General features: G+C 48.4%; 1 protein-coding gene across 1 annotated transcript in view; it reads left to right on the top strand.

Moving 5' to 3' along the window:
- The window catches only part of ITGA9 (integrin subunit alpha 9), a 362363-nt gene that overhangs the window by 76051 nt on the left and 268579 nt on the right, over positions 1 to 17733 (top strand). Inside the window, exon 15 of the mRNA XM_082639253.1 lies at positions 8925 to 9085. Coding sequence (XP_082495379.1) covers positions 8925 to 9085 — 161 coding nt within the window. The remainder of the gene's footprint in view (positions 1 to 8924; positions 9086 to 17733) is intronic.

The following is a 17733-nucleotide window of genomic DNA, read 5'->3' as shown; positions in this document are numbered from 1 at the left end:
TACCATTGTTTTTCCAATTCATTGCAACCTCTAGCTCTCAGACAAATAATATTTGACTCTAAGCATCCTTTCTCCAAATGTCCATGGACCAGACTGAAACCTCACTGGGCCATGGGTGGGATAGGTGGTGGGGCTTGTGGAAATGCAGTGAATAGCCTGGCCCTTCTGGAACATTCCATGCAGTTAGAAAAAAGAAGTGGTGGGACTTTGGAGGCTCTCCCTTGAGCTTGCAACACCAGTCAGATGTCAGGGGCTTGTGTTCTTTACTGTGGAATCAGAGACCGAGGATGGGTGGTGGGATAGGATTGCTGAGTCTTCCAAAGGCTCGGGCTTCCAAAAGGTGGGGAAGCTGCTTTGTTAGCTTCAGATGTTGGAGAAGGGGCAGGCGAACCCTGGCCAGTGCCAGCTGTCCCTGCCGTTTCTCTGACTGGGAGAGGGCGACTTGCTGGCCCAGCTCCAGAGACTGGGCCATGCCCTGGAACAAGATAGGATCAGTGTGGATTAGAATTCAAAGTGTGTGATCACCTGAAGGAAATGAATCTGGAGCAACTGTGCAGTTTAAGAGGTCTTTGGTTTTAACTTGAAAGACATTGAATAATAGAAAGTAGAGTTCCAGGAAAATGGAAAAAACAAAACAAAACAATAAACGCCACCACCATTAGGGACCTGGACTCATTGAATTTCTTAGACAGTTTTTGTGTCATGAGTGTCTCCCCTCCCTACTCACTGTGTAGCCGTTGGACCAGCAGTATCAGCATCTCCTGAGAGCTTGTTAGAAATGCAGAATCGGAGCCCCTGATCTGAACCTCTGAACCAGAAACTGCATTTAGCAAGATCCCCACAAGATGCTGGTACACATTTAAGTTTGAGAAGCTCTGCTCTGGAGGGCATGTGTGTGGGCGCCTGGACACGCAGAGCTCACGTGCACACACTATTCCATTTCTCCGCTGCACCTTGAATGCTCTACCTTATTTAACAATATGCTAATCCTTCTAGGCTGTTTCATTGGCATTTCTCTTGATCTTCAGATGGATTGAATAAGCTCGACAATGAAACCTTGTGTTTTTTATATGGATTTTTGAAAAAGAACTTAGAAATTTCAAAACTGAATATAAATTTACTGTGAACTTGGGACTTGGTTAGTGAGAGAGGACTAACAAACTTTTTTGTGTGCAACCCAGTGAGAAAAAGATACTTGGTCCGGATCATACAGGTCTCGGTGAAGCCAAGAGTTGAATTCTGGTCTGATGATACTATTGCTTTCCAAACTATTGCTTTCCAAAAATGATTTCCCACCACCTCCCTAATTGTTTAAGGCACCACAGTCCCTAGGAAAAAAATGTTCTGATGGTCTTGGGACTCATATATCTTCTGCTTAGTTAGATGGTGTGTCCTTTATCAATACTAACTTGTGGTGTAGTTGAACTCCATTAAAAAACATTTTAAAAGAATTGTTGAGTTGACGATTACTTCTGTTGTGTTTAAAAATAAGCAGAATTACTCTACAACTCTAAGAAAAGCAAGCAACTAATAGTTCATGTGTGTGTTCATTTGACAAATATTTACCGTTCGCCTGCACGGGCCAGCCGTGTCCTCACAGAGTTTTTAATGGGAATTGAAGGGGTTTCTGTTTTGATCCTGAAGCTGCATACACAGTTTTCAGACTCATTAACTACATCACTGTGGTGGTGGAAATGGAGGTAAGTTGGTAGAGCAGGAATAGAGGAGAAGAAACCAAGATGCAAGTTTTGAGCAAGGGTGATTTCAGAGCATATGAGATCAGTGGGAGAGCAAACTCTGATTTGTAGGTTCAGGGGCTGAGCCAGGAGGAGATGTGGGTTTCTCCTCATGCTGCCCTCCACAAGTGGATCCTTCTGGAACCCCAGTCATTGACCCCAGTCACCGGGGCCCCTTTCATTGACCCCAGTCATTGGGGCTCCTTTCATTGACCTCCAGGCAGAATTATAATTAAGGTCCAGGCTAGCAATAGCCCTTCAGTTCTGGGGTATGATGGAAGAGACAGGCTGTCGGATGACATCCAATATTGCCTTCATGGGCAGCAACCTGGCTAATGTCCACCTTAGGGTGTGGGACGTTGAGCAGGAGCACCTGCCCCAGTGCAGGTTACTTCCTTACCCTCCATCTGCCACATAGGTTCACTGATGAAATTAGACATCCCTTGACAGTCTAAGGGGATGTTTGCCCACATATATTTAAGATTCAGGTGTGAAGAGGATGATAACTGGAGACTTTGGGTATTTGTAGGGCAAAGCAGGAAATTTTCTATCCCCAGCATTTTCTGTCTCTTCCCCTGCCATTCAGGGAAATGAGCTATATCTCAGTCTTCGCAGTAAAGGGAGAAATGTAGAAATCTGCCTTAAAATAAGCTGGCAGGGGGATACAGAGAGTTTGAGGAGGGAATGATGGGAAGTCGTGATGGTGTGATGAGGAATCAGGTGGAGGCAAAGTAGCCAGGTGGATCCAGATGTGGGTGGAGTGCAGCATAGAAGTAGCCCCGTGGTTCTGTACCACCGGGAAGATCAGGTCCCCCGTTTCCATATCCAGGAAGGATGGGAGCATCTTCAGCACACAGACATCCTCCTCTCTCCTCCAGGCCCAGCAGCCAGTGCTGGCCAGCTCAGTGTCATCGCTCAGGCCTCTGCGTTGGGAGCCCAGGGCTGGAACTCCAGTTCCTTGCTCTCACTGCTGGCAGCTGCACAAGAGCATGTTAGTGGTGGTTTTGGCATGGCGTGTTTGGCAAGTGGGCATCTTCCAGGCACCTCTCAGTGTCTGCATATCCAGAGCTGAGTCTGTCAGCAGAACGGCTGCATTTGGGCAAGACAGCCTGGGCAGTGCAGTAAAGAGGCACCGGTTGTGTGCTAGGTACTTCTGAACAGTTGTCAGAAGTGGCATATATCTGCTGGCATCTTCAGCTGCGGGACCACCCTGGGGATGTCTCGGGGAGCCATAAGCGGTTGACGTTACAGTCATCTCTTTGGTTTTTTCTCTCCCTTGGGACCTGATGGGGCTGAAGCATACACACAGAGAAGGGACTCCTTTTGCCTCTTCATTTTCTGCGTTGGTAATGGAAAAACCAAAGCTCCCACTTGGTCACAGGACATTCAGGGCCAGCTGATGACCCAAGCCACTAGAGGGGCTGCTGTGGCTTCTGGCAATGCTGTGGGAACTGCAGAGGTTCTTTACGGGGGTGACTCTGCCTTGGCGCCAGTGACAGCTTGGCAGGGTCCATTCAGGAAGATGGAAACCACACCAGTTATTTTAACAGAGGGCGTTTAACGTTTGGAATCAGTTAAGCAGGTCATGGAGGACCCGGAAGTAACTGCAGGAAGCAGCCACCACTTCTGGGTCTGCACCAGGGATCTCAAAGGTGGTTCCCAGACCGGCCGCCACAGCAGTACATGGAATCTTGTTAGACATGTGAATTCTGCCTGATTCGGAAACTCTGAGGGTGGGGCCCAGCAAAACGTGTTTTAAAGGAATTTTTTTTATATATATAAATTTATTTATTTATTTATTTACTGGCTGAGTTTGGTCTTTGTTGCTGCGTGTGGGCTTTCTCTAGTTGTGGTGAGCGGGGGCTGCTCTTTGTTGCGGTGCGCGGGCTTCTCATTGCAGTGGCTTCTCTTGTTGTGGAGCACAGTCTCTAGGCGTGCAGGCTTCAGCAGTTGTGGCTCACGGGCTTTAGAGCGCAGGCTCAGTAGTTGTGGCTCACGGGCTTTGTTGCTCTGTGGCGTGTGGGATCTTCCCGGACCAGGGCTCTAACCCATGTCCCCTGCATTAGCAGGCGGATTCTTAACCACTGCACCACCAGGGAAGCCCGAGCAGCAGCTTCTTAAATCTGTCACAGGGAGTCGCTGAAACTCCTGTTGGCTCATGCAATCAACAGATAGTTATTAGGTTCTGAAAGGTACCAGACTCTGTGCCCAGCGTTGGGCACAGAGCATGGAACAGGCCAGGCAAGGTCCTTGCCCCCATGGAGTGTGTGTGGCCAGCCCTGTGCTCCGTCCTGGGGTGCAGACACTGTGCCCAACTCAGCCCCCAGAACACATTTATAACGGATTTCATCAAGCCATTTAAAACAAGAGTTTGGCTCATCTCAAGTCTTATTAATCTTCATTCTTGGCCTGGGGAGCAGCGTGTGGCTCCTGGGAGCCTCCTGGCTGTCATAAGCAAGGCAGGTGAAGGCCATGCCTGAGAGGCCTCTGCCCCTTACCCGTGGGCTGGGCCTGTACCTACTTGCCGGCCAGGCTGAAACCTAAATGCACTTGTCAGTCCTTGGAGGCTAAGACTCAAGCTGGCAATTCTGGACTCTCCCTGGAGCACTAAATAGAAACCAGCCAGGGCTGAGCCCTAAGTGGTTGTGTTCTGTGCTCTGACCCAGCTCCCTCATGTTGCTGTGGCTCTCGTATATCCTGGCGAAGCTGTGAGTGAGCAGGGGGCCTGCCCTACCCCTGGACAAGCAGTAGAGCCCAGGTCCTGAGAAATGGCACCAAGGTCATGCAAGCCAGTGGCAGAAATAAGTCAGACACCAGCAAGCTTTCCCCAGACCCTTCCTCTGGTCCTAGGGGTGCATTTCTACTCCAGAGAGCATTTGCACACAGAGAACATTCCCTGAGCTCCTTCCGGTCTCTTGAGAAGCATGGAGATGGGATAATGAGGCAAATCCATGTTCTATGAGGAGGGGGGGAACCTATTCTAATTACCACCTCATTCCTTTGGGGGAGGGCGAGAAAAGTTAGGTAAGTGGAAATAGCCTTTTTTCCCGTCTCCTGGAAAACTCCGAGGGAAGCTCAGAGTAAGTCGAAGGAGGATTTATTAGTAGAATTTCACAGCTGAAATCATGTTCTGATGGAGAATGGGAATGAATCAAAACTCTCTGGGAGCGACCAGAGCCATGCTGATGCAAGACAGCTGGCTCGATGCTGGCCCGGGCCGGTGTGGGGGGCCCTGGGGAACCAGCTGGGGGGCAGGGGAAGGAGGAGGCTGGAAGCATGACTCTGGGCTGATCAGCTTTTCCATCAAGATGACATCATTCGACATGGCAGGGACACAAGCTGCCAGAAGGAGAGCTGAGGATGTGAAGTGCGCTGTTGGAGCAGGCCCTAATCAGAACCAGCACCTCCCCGGCCCCCGGCTGACTGGGCTGGGGGCGGCCGCTAGCAACTCCACCAGCCTGTTGCTCCCACGGGGTGGGCCGCTGAGCCAAAGGGGCTGTCAGGCTGCTTCTCCGGCATCTCCTCTGCTTCTTAGGCGGGGCTCCCTTTTAGACACACTTGGGGTGGGGGCTGATCAAAACTGTTAGCAGCGAGCTCAGGGATTTAGGGTGGTCCACACTTCTTGCCACTCCGGCAGCTACCTCCTCACTCAGGCTGGGTTTCCCATCATGGGTCTCTGGTTTTGTTCTAGAAGAGAGATTTTGCTAAGGTGCTGACTTCTTTTTGTGTAATTTAAAATGCCAAAATAAATTCTAAATCAAGGAGAAGCACTGAGTAGGCAGTTCAAAAGGGGAAATGTTTCCAAAATGATTGCACTTGGTGAATTGGGTAACTTGGTCTGTCTGATTGTACACTTTCTTGTTTTAGAAATATCTGGTAGGTGAGCGTGTTGGCATGTGTACGCTCTGCCCATAGCAGAGCAGCGGTTGTGGTCCTCAGCTTGGCGTTAGTAACTCAGCTGTTTCTCCCTTCCCTTGAGTTGCAAGAAGAATCTAGTTGGGCCAACAATTCTGCAGTGAGATGGGGTTTTGGAGAACTAAGCTTGATGTTTGTAAAGTATCTGCACAGTTCTTGGCACATATGGAGGGTCGAATTCATTCTGTTTTCTGGACTTGCCGCATTTTAATGCAGATTCTTGCAGAAGCAGAGCCTGTGTCAAGGATTTGAGTGCACATTGTTGATTCAGGAGGGGATCCCAGGAAACACCAGTAGGAAAGCAGGACCATGAGATAGGAAGGGAAGGCAGCTGTATTAGTCAGGTTTCACCAGAGAAACAGAACCAAGAGGGTGTGTGTATATGGATATTATAGCTCAGAGGCAGTCTGGAAGCAGTACTTCTTCTTTTCTGGGGGGGACCTTGGTCTTTATGTTTTAAGGCCCTCAACTGATTGGGCGAGGCCCAGCTGCATTCTGGAGGGTAATCTGCTTATTCAAAGTCTACTGATTTAAATGTCAATCCCACCTAAAAGATACCTTCATCGTAACATCCTGATGGGTGTTTGACCAAATATCTGGATACCGTGGCTTAGTCAAGTTGACTAGAAACCATCACAGCAGCTGGATAGAGGGTGTGTTATTAAACAAGTTACCACTGTAACAGGGCGGCGGGAGCAGAATCCTGCTGGGGAAGTCTGGGAGCCAGTGTGGAACACACCTCATGGTTACCCCACCCAAAGGACCAGGGAGCTGGGGTCATGCTTTCCTGAGGGCTGCCCCAGGGGCTTTAGTCCTTGGTGCTCCTGGCCTGCCATGCCCATGGGTGGGTGCCGTGCCCACCAAAGCCCTTAGGAAAGGGAATGCAGGTGCCGGCAGTTGGAAGTTGGGCTGGACAGCAGGGAAATGGTAAAAGCCAAGAGGATGTGGGTGGGGCCCTGATGCTATCTGCTCTGTCTTCCTGTGTTCATTTCCACCCAGGCTTTCTCTGGGCTCAGCCATTCATTGCTGACGAGATGATTCAAACCCTCTGTTCTCTCCTTGGTCACCCTTCATGCCCACCCAGGGGAGGGTGGCCGTAGCTCTCTCACCTGGGAGGACGGCCAGGTGAGGGGCTGTAGCGGGGACCCCACTCAGCAGCCGCTGCCACCACATTGGTTACCCCACCAAGGTCTTCTGGCTCATCTTCCAGCAACACCCATCTCCAGTCCTGATTCTGCTAAGTGGAACTTGGAAACTCACTTCATTTATGTTGTACATATTCTTTCTTATTGTTTGGCTGTTGCTCAGGGAAACTGTGATTAGGAGAAAGTAAATTAGCCAAAGTTCAGCTCCAGATCTCTATACTCATTTGATTCTGTTGTCTGTGCATTCCAAGAATGTGAGTTTTTTGTCTGATAATATAAAAAATGCACCAAGAACCAGTATGGTAGGAATAGCCCAACACTGGAGATGAGCAGAGTTCCAGATTCCGCTCTCTGGCCTGCAGCAAGTCTTGTTCCCTCTTGCGCCATCAATTCCTCATCTGAAAAATGAGGGTCTTGATCTAGATGGTCCCTAGGCTTGCCCAAAAGGTTTGACATTCTACGAGTCTACCCCATTTCCTGCACTGTCACCATCAGAGTAGGTATGTAAATCTTGTACAGGTTCCCATTGTTTTCTCTGTCGAAGTACTTTCCCGTGTGCTTTTTCTTCTCTTCCCAAAAATATCTCCTGGGATCATCCAGGTCGCAGGTACCTCCTGGTGATCTAGCCTTGCCTTGGAAATCAGCTGTTTGCTGAAATAAACAAGCTGGGGCAAACCTGCCCTTGCTGACCAGGCATCTGCCAGCTTGGCCTGGCAACGTCCCTGAGATGGCAGAGGCCCAGGAAAACCATTAAATGCATCAAAAATATACCCTGTGGCAGCTACAGAATGCCAATCCAGGTCACTTTCCTCCTTCGTACCTCCCCTAGTGGCTGATCCCTTTGATGTTATTAAAAGCCAGAGCCATCCCCATGGCCCCAGCTTCACATACTCAAATGCCAGGAGGCATTAGGCTGATTTTTTTTTTGGAGCAAGAGCCCAGCTTCTAGGAGGCTGGTGTGTGGAGCCAGGGCAGGGGCTGGGTCATCCGCTTTCCCACTGCTCAGCAGTCCCATCTGGTCATTTTAGGGACAGAAGCTCCTTTTCTCTCACTTTAAAAATATCACGTTCCCCTGAATCCACAAAGCAACTGAAAGATAGTGTTACGTAAAAAAGTGTTATGGAGGGGCTGACCTCTGAATCAGGGTTCTGTGGGACAGAAAAGCAATGAAATGGGTCTGTTAATACCAAAGCCATATTTACCTAATAAAACACATTGTCCCATATTTACTGACAGACTCTGAAATAATGGAGGCGAAACCCTTTGGGTTTATTTATCCAACGTGTGTTCTCTATTGTGACCATTTTTTAAAGTCCCACATTGTGTCACAGTAGGTTCTGCCATCTAGCATTACACCTTGAGGCACAAGGTGATGAGGTTTCCTTTTTGGGAATGCACCCCAGTACAGACCCCACAGTAGTCATGGTTTTGTTGAACTGATAGGCACCATAAAACTGGTCACTGTATGGCGGCCTGGGAATGAAATTAGCTTCAGCCGCCCCTGTGTTTCCCTGAGTGAAATCTCCATGAGGGCAGGGGTTTGCCCTCGTTGTTCTTTGATGTGTCTCCCATGCCTGCACAGTGCCCAGCTCAGTGGACCACGGATGGCTATGGTCCAGTAGATGTAGCAGTTATAGAGCCCGACGCAACAGCTGTGCAACGAGTCAGAATTATTGGGTGATTCCTCCCTCATGTGGGGCCATGTCCTGTTTCTTTATGGGAGTCAGTATTCCACACAGCCTTGGTGGTTTCAGCAGCTTCTTATAGTATTCCTTGTAATTGTCCTGCCTTTCAGGACACTAATTATGTTGGGTACAGCTAACCATTGATGTGTATATTGGTGGCTCAGATGATAACTTGTGAGGTTTAAATTGTGGGGAGCTGTGAAGTGTGATGCCCAGAGCATCCCCAGGAAGACAGGGCTGTCCTGGTGTCTCTGGATTCTGGGGGTGCCTGGCTGTATGTTTCTCTCTGAGATGGTGTTGATCAGGGCTGCCTGCCATCAATCCTCTGTGCAGCAGGGGGCTAGGTATTGTCTGAAGGGTGTTTGTGATCCTCTGAGGGGGTCTGGAGGGGGCCTTGTCACTGTGTCTATCCTCGCTGATGTTTTGACCTTATTCATTGGCAGGCCTGAATTACGTTCTGACAGCTGATATGGCCAAAAAAGAAAAGAGCCAGTTGCCCAGGGTCTACTTTGTGTTGCTGGGAGAGTCCGTGGGTCAGGTCTCAGAGAAGCTGCAGCTGGTCCATTTGGAGGTGACATGTCATCATTACGTGGCTCATGTGAAGGTCAGTTCTTTTTATCCTCAAACTTTGATCTCTACAGATGTTCATTTGGAACTGGTGGAAACTTTTATTGTACATTACATATGCTCTGACTTTCAAAATTTTATTTTACAAGGAGGAGAACATTCGTTTCTTCTTTTAAAGTTGGAGTTGGGCAGCTCTTTATTGATCTTACTGTGCTGGTCTTAGTCTCTGAGGGGGGTGATGGTGGGCCAGGAGACCAGCAGTGCTCTCTGGCCTTGCCTTGTTCTTTTGGGATGTTTTTTGTCCTCTCCCCTCTGTGAGGCTCAGTAGTCTTCTCAGAGGAGAGACACAGAAGCACATGCCTCTGAGTCAGCAGTGGTGCTGGATCACACTGTGCCTGATACCTTTCTTGGTGATTCACTACATATTAGCTCATAGTCAAGGTTAAGGTGTTTTACAACTGGTTTGATTGTTCTCTCTTGATTACTTCCTGTTTATTTTAGGAGTGCATTTTATGGTCCCTTTCCCCCTCAATTAAATAAACTTTCAAAATGTTTTTCTTCTACTGAAGTTATTTGTTAAATACACTTTGCTGCTAATTCAGGAGGCCAGGCTTCAGTTAGTTACAGAGAGGCCCCTGTGTAGCAGTCAGGTCCTGTCAGGTTGGGAGTCTGGTGCCCATTGCTGCAGGAACAGCCAGCCACTGACCCCCAGGCAGAGACAGCAAAGGAGGTGGAAGGACCCCCATGACCCAAGCCACATGATGGGTAAGATGAATGTGGGTTTTGGAGTCACACAGACCTGGTTTGTGTCCAGTTGGATGAGAATTTTGACTTCTCTGTGTCTTAGTTTCTGCATCTCTAAAATAGTTACCTTAAAAGGTGGTTGTAGAATTAAACATTACATGATGGATATACTTAAAGGACCTCGCACGGAGTCTGCCACACAGCAGACACTCAGCGTTATTATTCGGTTGGACCATACGTAATTGCCAATATTCTAACATTCTTGACTTACAAAAATGATTACATGTAGTTCAACCATTATTAATAACCAGTGGTCTTTTGGATGATAGCAAAAATAGACTACGGATTGGAGATGAAGTGTCCTTCTATTATTGTGTCGTTAGTGCCAGAGCAGGAGAATAACAGCTGCTTCTGCATGCTTCTGGGTTGTAGATAGAGAAATGCCCCACACATCCATGGCACTTTGGCTCAGAGCCTGAGTCCATGCCCCTGCGATGCTTCTCAGTGGGGCTGGGCTCTGTCTCCTGCCAGGACGCATGCAGGGGCCTGCCCAGACCAGCTGCCCTCAGGCCTCGGCAGTGAAGGCCATTTATAAAGCAATTCATGCTCCTGTTAAGCCAACAAGCCCAGCCACATCTCTGGGTCTTAGATGATGTTGGCTCGTGAGCACCCTTGGGGGTATGAGGCCGTCATGTCAAACACTGTCAGGCCTTCAAGTGCCTGCACTTGGCGTCTCCACACGTCCTGGAGGTGGGGCGTCTTCCCTTGGGTTTCTTTTCTCTCTTTTTTTAAAAAATTAATTTATTTAGTTTTGGCTGTGTTGTGTCTTTGTTGCTGCACATGGGCTTTCTCTGGTTGCGGCGAGCGGGGGCTACTCTTCGTTGTGGTGCGTGGGCTTCTCATTGTGGTGGCTTCTCTTGTTGCAGAGCATGGGCTCTAGGAGCACGGGCTTCGGTAGTTGTAGCATGAGGGCTCAGTAGTTGTGGCTCTCGAGCTTTAGAGTGCAAGCTCAGTAGTTGTGGCGCACGGGCTTAGTTGCTCCACGGCATGTGGGATCTTCCCGGACCAGGGCTTGAACCTGTGTCCCCTGCATTGGCAGGTGGATTCTTAACCACTGTGCCACCAGGAAAGCCCTTCCCTTGGGTTTCTTTATGTTGGTCTCTTCCACAAATACTTTCCTTCTGGGCTCTTGCGACTTCTTGCTTTGACTGAGAGGTTACCCCTTCCCATGTAGCTACCAGGGGTCTTGGCTGCGAGATAGGGCCACACAGAGCCTGCAGGGCTTTGAAAAATACACTCAGAAAACAACAATAATGAGGTGCAGGCTGGAGGCAGGGCTGTTTCTGTGGTGGCTTCTGAGGATTAACTGGGGAAGAGCAGAGCTGCCCCAGGCTGTTGGTCCTGCAATGTCCTAATATCTAGGGTTGCCAGACTTAGCAAATAAAAATGTTAGACTTCCAGTTAAAACTGAATTTTCAAGTAAACAACAAATCAATTTTTTTTTAGTATAAGTATGTCCTAAATAGTGCATTTACTTATCCTAAAAGAATTTTTAAAAAATTTATTTGTCGTTTATCTGAAATTCACATTTAGCTGGGCATCCAGTTGGAAGGGTCACCCTGACCGATATCCTTCCATCCCACAAGCGGCACTTCTCGCATCAATCAAAACACTGCTGACAAGGAGAGACATTGGATGGGGGTCAGAAGAATTTGGAGGATGAAGGCAGGGCTCAGGAGCACAGAGCAAGCACACACCTTTATGGGATTATTTGGGTCATTTTAAGGAAGAGCAAGAGAGCAGGGCTTCAGCAGGGCTTCTTGGACCTAGAAAAGTTTGGATATAGTTATTGCTTGGCCATTTGCTCATGCAAGGAGACCGGGGTGGTGGGATCCATCAGGAAGTCACAAGCCTCTGATGCCTTTATGGTTCAGGAGACGCTCAAGGTGGATGATAATTTATAGCCGTGTGGGAAGTTTTTTTCTACCAGGCATTGTCTGTGTCATAACAGAGGACCCTGGGGACTGGCAGAGGGAGCCAGTGAAGGTGAATGCTAATGGGCCGGCCGGCTGTTCGCGATGTGGCCCAGCTGGCTTGGCCTGTGGTTTCTTCAGTTGTGGGGAAACAGCTGTGAAGGCAGTGACCCTTGTGTGGCCGAGGCAGGCAGCAATGCTGGGGGCAGGGAGTGGCAGCCTGGCCACCTCCTGGAGTGGGGCCGGGGGCTGGGAGCTGCTCATCAGGGCGGCAGGGTGTGAGAGCACAGCGCAGCCTTCTCGATGGGGCTGGCGCTGGGCTTTATAGACAGTGAAGGAAGAGAGAGAAAAGCGTTCTTGCTTATCACACGCCATATGGCAAGCAGGCAGGGAGGCAGGCACTAGGCGCTGGGTGTGTTTTGTTTAGGCTATCTTTAGGTATTTTTTTCCTTTTTTTCTTTAAGCTCATTCCAATCTTTTTTTTCCCTTCTTCCTTTTTCCCCCGAAGTTTTCATTCCATATATGGCAATAAGTATCTCTATCACAGAAAACTGCTCTGGCTGACACCTGCCTTCCAAGCTGGCTGCGTTGTCCCATTTTGTTCCTTTCACAGCCCTGGTGGGGCCTCCGAGGTGTACCTAATTTTATGATACACTACATCCTCCTGGGGGTGTGGGTCCACTCTCAAGGCCTTACTTGGTCAGCAGAGCTGAGGCAGTTTTCGCTGCTTCCTTGGCCTCTCTCCCTCAGAGTCCACAAGCCCCAGTTTGGGGGATGGGCCCCCTTCTACTAGTGAAGCGGCCTAGAAACGCTTCTACTAGTGAAGCGGCCTAGAAACCTCTGTGGGTCCCCACGGTCACAGGTGAAAGCCCACACACCTCCCCTTAGCCTCAGGGCTCTCCACAACTTGGCCTCAGTTTACCTGTCCAGCCGCATTTCTGCATCACATCACATGTGCCCTGGGCTCTTGTCAAGGTGGACTGACCCCTTTACCCCTGGAATGTGTCCCTTGTGCTTCCCAGTCTTAGTTCTTGTGCTCACCCAGCACCTCTGGCACTTCAGTCACCAGAGGCCCAGGTTTTGTCATATCCGTGTACAACCACGTACCACCTGCATGGTTTTTGCATTTTTTGGTCTCATACGTGCACCACCCGTGGTATTTTATTTCCTGTTTTTTTCTTTCAATCGTCCTTTTGCCTGAAAATAATTTAAAGCAGAAACTTTGTACACTCCTGTAAGTGGAACACCAATTATTGCCTGCCAAAAGAGAAAATAACAGTAAACAAAAATACATTGAAGACACAACGGTGTTGTTGCATTCTAACTGGGCTTCATTTTTTGCTGAAGTCCCTGAAGAAGCGGCCCGCTCTTCCTATGTGTTAGAAGGGGAAGTTACAGAGTGCTGGGGAAGTATTAAAGACATGCTGGCACCACACTGAACTTTCTCTCTGATGCAATCAGAAGGACTAAATGGGTATTGACTGTGGAGTAACTTTCCAAATGTATGGATCCTTTTATAGAGCCCTGCCCACGTGCCGTGGGAATCCATGCCATGAACCCCGTCTGGAAAGCCCTAGGGCCTGGACACATTCTGCTTTGATTGGCTGTGCCTTCCCCCTCTTGCCTGCCGAAGGGTTATCTGTGTTTCAAGGCTCAGTCAGTCACCAGGTCTTAAACGTCCTCAGCCAGCCGATGTCCTTGGCCCTGGGGAGGTTGCCATCAGCTTCCTGCCTGCTCAGAACTTGTTCCATGCTGCCTGACTCCGGCTTTCAGAATGATAGGCATGAAACAAATGCTTGCAAGACCCAATTGTGCTGAAGTGACTCACTGGGTCGGCTGGACTGTGGGGTCACCAGGAGCGTCTGATCAGGGACCTCTAACGACTCTTGGACCTCCGGCTGGGAGGTGATGGAGTGGAGGGTTTTGGATGCACGGCCGTGTTCCCTCATCACTCCATCGTTTTCTGGTCTCTGTATTTGGACACTGTGCTCCATCTTCAAGTCCTGCACAGCCCCTTGAGAGAGCCAGCCCTTTGTGAGGTCAGGTGCTTATGTCTGACGGCCAAACGAGAGCGTTTTCAGGAGTGGGGAAAGCAGGCGACAGCTTTGAGCCTATACAGGGACAGTGCAGAAGGCCAGGCGAGGCTGAGCATGGGGTCAGCTGCGTCACTCCCAACTGTGAGGATCCATGATCCCCTGCAGAGGCCTCCAGAAAACCTCTGGTGAGCGAAATCACGTGTCAGACATTGTCAAGGGAGCCAACAACAGGATTAATGTAAAAAGGAAAAAAAAAACCCACTCCACACTAGACGAGGGTATATAAAAGCACCGTTGGCTGCTCTGAGTAGCTGCAGATGTTCAGGAGGCTGTTCTCTTATGTTGCTGGAGGATTCTTCAAGGGAGTTGGAACCTTAGGCTACTGCAGGGCCTGGCCTGGCAAAAGGAGGGCAGCACACTGGCCACCTGGCGGTCTCGGAGGTTACGCCGTGGGCTCTGCCCAGATGTTGTAGTTTTTTTTCCATTTTCACATCCGAAAAAATGCCTTAGGGCCAGCTTCAGTCACATGATAGACTGTGAGTTTGCAAAGTGTTTGGATCCATCGAATGCCAATTTTCAAAGGTGCTGGAGGCTTTTATTTTCTTGTTTAAGAAACAGTTAAGGAAGGAAGATTAAGTTGGAGTAAAGAAGACCTCTGTATGAGGAAGAGAAGAAAGGAAAACAGCAACGTTTTCTTCTTTATCTGGGAAGTAAAATGCTAAATCTCTTGATAAAATCTCTTAATCATCCTGATAAATCAAATAAATAGCCAAAAAAAAAAGTTGTAAGGTTTGGATACAAAAGGGGATACAGACCTTAGATGTAGGAGGTCATCTTAAAACATTTTTTAAAAATTGATAATATATGCACATAGTTAAATATTTTTTTAACTGTACTAAAATTTATAGAAAGAAAGAACATCTCTCAGCACCCCATTTCTCTCCCGAAGGCATCTGTGGTTCCAGTTTCTTGTGTGTCTTCCAAGAGCTTGTCGATGAACACACAAAGCTGTGTTTTACACAAACAGCATCATGCTGTGGCTCACTGCTGTGCAGCTTCCTTTTTCCTTTTAAAGTGCCCAATAGCAGAATAGGTAAGCAGGTTTTGGAAAGGTTGTGCAATGGAATACTACTCAGCAATAACAAAGAATGAACTGCAGATATGCACAGTAACGTGGGCGAATCTCTAAAGCATTATGCTAAGTGAAGGAAGCCAGACTCAAAAGGCTGCTACTATGATTCTATGGAAAAGACCAGCTCAAAAGACAGAAAGCAGATCAGAGGTTTCCAGAGGCCAGGGATGGGGTTGGGTGGTGGCGTCCATGATTGGCTGCAAAGGGTCATGAGGGAAGTTTTGGGGGTGATGAAAATATTCTAGCAGGATTGCGCTGGTGGTTATATGACTGAATACTTTTATTAAAGCTCAACAAAAAGTTTGCAGGTAGACCAGGTTTTAAGAGGAAGATCTGGAGTTCAGTTTTAGACACACTGAGTTTGAGGGGCCTATTAGATGGTGAAGTGGAGATGTGTATATATGAGTCTGCAGTTTGAGCAGTGGTCTGGGTTATAAGTATAAATTTGGGAGTCATCAGAAAATAGTGTTTAAAGCCATGAGATTTGATGAGATCACCAAGGTAGTGAGAGAGAGAGAGAGAGAGAGAGAAGGGAAGGAAAGGGGACCGTGGGTACCCAGCACCAGGAGTACCTTTCCTCTTGGTCCCAAGATGGCTGCTGAGTTCCAACCACTGTGTCTTCTTTCCATGCAGGAAGAAGGGGGATGGGCGAAATGCTCTTGCCATCTGATCTGAGGCCCTTTTAAAGAGCCTCCGATGACTTCTACTAACAACTCATTGACCATCCATATTTTAAGGGAGGTTGGGAAATGTCAGTTTCATCTGGACACTACAAACCCTAACAGTGTAGAGCTTTACTCTCCAGTAGAACTTTCTGTGATGTTGGACATGTGCCATATCTGCATTGTCCAATATGGTGGACACTAACCACATATGACTATTAAGAACTTGAAATGTAATGAGTGCCACTGAGGAATTTTTACTTTAATTTTTTTTTTTTTTTTTTTTGCGGTATGCGGGCCTCTCACTGTTGTGGCCTCTCCTGTTGCAGAGCACAGGCTCCGGATGCGCAGGCTCAGCGGCCATGGCTCACGGGCCCAGCCGCTCCACGGCATGTGGGATCTTCCCGGACCAGGGCATGAACCCATGTCCCCTGCATCGGCAGGCGGACTCTCAACCACTGCGCCACCAGGGAAGCCCTTTACTTTAATTTTAATTAAAGTTTAAATGTAAACAACCGCATGTGGCTAGTGGCTACCATATTGAACAGTGCAGATTTCTGCTACAATAGAACACAAAGAGTCTTCATAGGACATTGGTCACACAAATCAAATGTCACAAGCCAAGTGGAAACAAATAACTGGGGTGAAGTCAAACTGACTGTTTCATTTTGCACTTACATTGATTAAAACCTGAGTTTCAAGAATGCCATAGAACATGGTCTCTCTCTTCAGGGTTCTTTTGGAGCATTCACACACACACACACACACACACACTTGCACACCCATATCGGCATGCACGTACATGTTTCCATGGGCCGTAACAGTGGGGGGAGGGGAGCGGTATTAGAATTGAGAAAGTTGGATGGTTCACCCTGAGTTGATCATTTCAGGAGTGTTACAAACTTGCATCTGATGTTTTCTATTTTCTTCTCTGTGGCTTGAAACTATGTAAAAGGTGGCAGTATAGAGGATGGAGATACAATTGCTGGGTCAGGAGGGAAGACATTTTAAGGTTTGAGACATATCACAGAATTGCCTTTTAGAATGTAAAGCCCACCCCCCACCCCGATGCTCTTGCTAGTACTGGGTGGAGAGATTCCTTTTCAACTCATATTTGTGACCCACATGAAGTATACACTTCCCGCTTGGGTGGTGAGAGCTGGGCTGGGCTGATCTGATCTGTGGTCAGCCACGGGGTCTCAGGCAAGTGCTTCAGCTGGGTCTCTGAGCTTCCTCAGATGACAATGGGAAGAATACCGACTTCCTAGTAGGGATCTGATGAGCACTGGGCCCCTTTTCCCTTCTCCTTAACCCGGAAATCTATTATTCTCCCTGGCTGCCTCTGTGTTAGAATGGATCAAGACTCATTTCATAGGTGTTTGGGGAATTTTAAAAAAAATGATTAGAAGCAGATGGTGAAAAGAAAATAGAAAGTATGGTGCAAACAAGAAATAAATGTGGGAAGAGAACAACTCTGTCAGCCAACATCCTCCTTCTCCACCTGGAACAGAGCAAGTCAGAGCCACTGAGTCAGTTTACAAGGGCTCCTCCAACTTTAATGTGTACACCAGTTACCCGGGGACCTCGTTAAAAGCAGATCTTAAGCAGCAGGTCTGGAGTGAATTTCTGACGAGCTCCCCGGTGATGCCAATGATGCTGGTCCATGGACCACACTCTGAGAAGCAAGGAGCTAGAAGAAGTAGGTACCAAGAGTTCCAGGTAAAGAGTCAAAGGATGAAGACTATGGTCTGGCAGTTTTCCAGGTGGAGCAGGCCTCGGAAGGCCAGCCACTCCCCTCACACTGATGGTGAGAGGTTCTACACCAGTGATGTGGAACCATGGTTCTGATGGTCATGCTCTGGCTTCCTTGTGACCTTGCGCAACCCTGGGGCTCACACTGATGCTTGTGAGCAGAGGGCATGCCCCTCATAGAAGGGCTGGTGAGGGCTGTGATTTCTTCCACGTTCCCTCACTGCCTGTTGCTTGAAGGACTGTGTTGTCAGCAGTCAGCTTACTGAGCACGATTTTTTCAGCATTTCTGTTTAACTTCATTGGAGTGTTTTGGGCATGACCCAAACAAAAAAGTCAGAAATCTTCTTCACCAAAGACTAGGAGCTTCTTGAAGTACAAGCTCTTAT

The sequence above is a fragment of the Mesoplodon mirus genome (assembly GCF_964341445.2).
Source record: "Mesoplodon mirus genome assembly, chromosome: 12".
Lineage (NCBI taxonomy): Eukaryota > Metazoa > Chordata > Mammalia > Artiodactyla > Ziphiidae > Mesoplodon > Mesoplodon mirus.
Note: the sequence above shows the minus strand (reverse complement) of the source record. Positions and strands in the feature narration are given on the sequence as shown.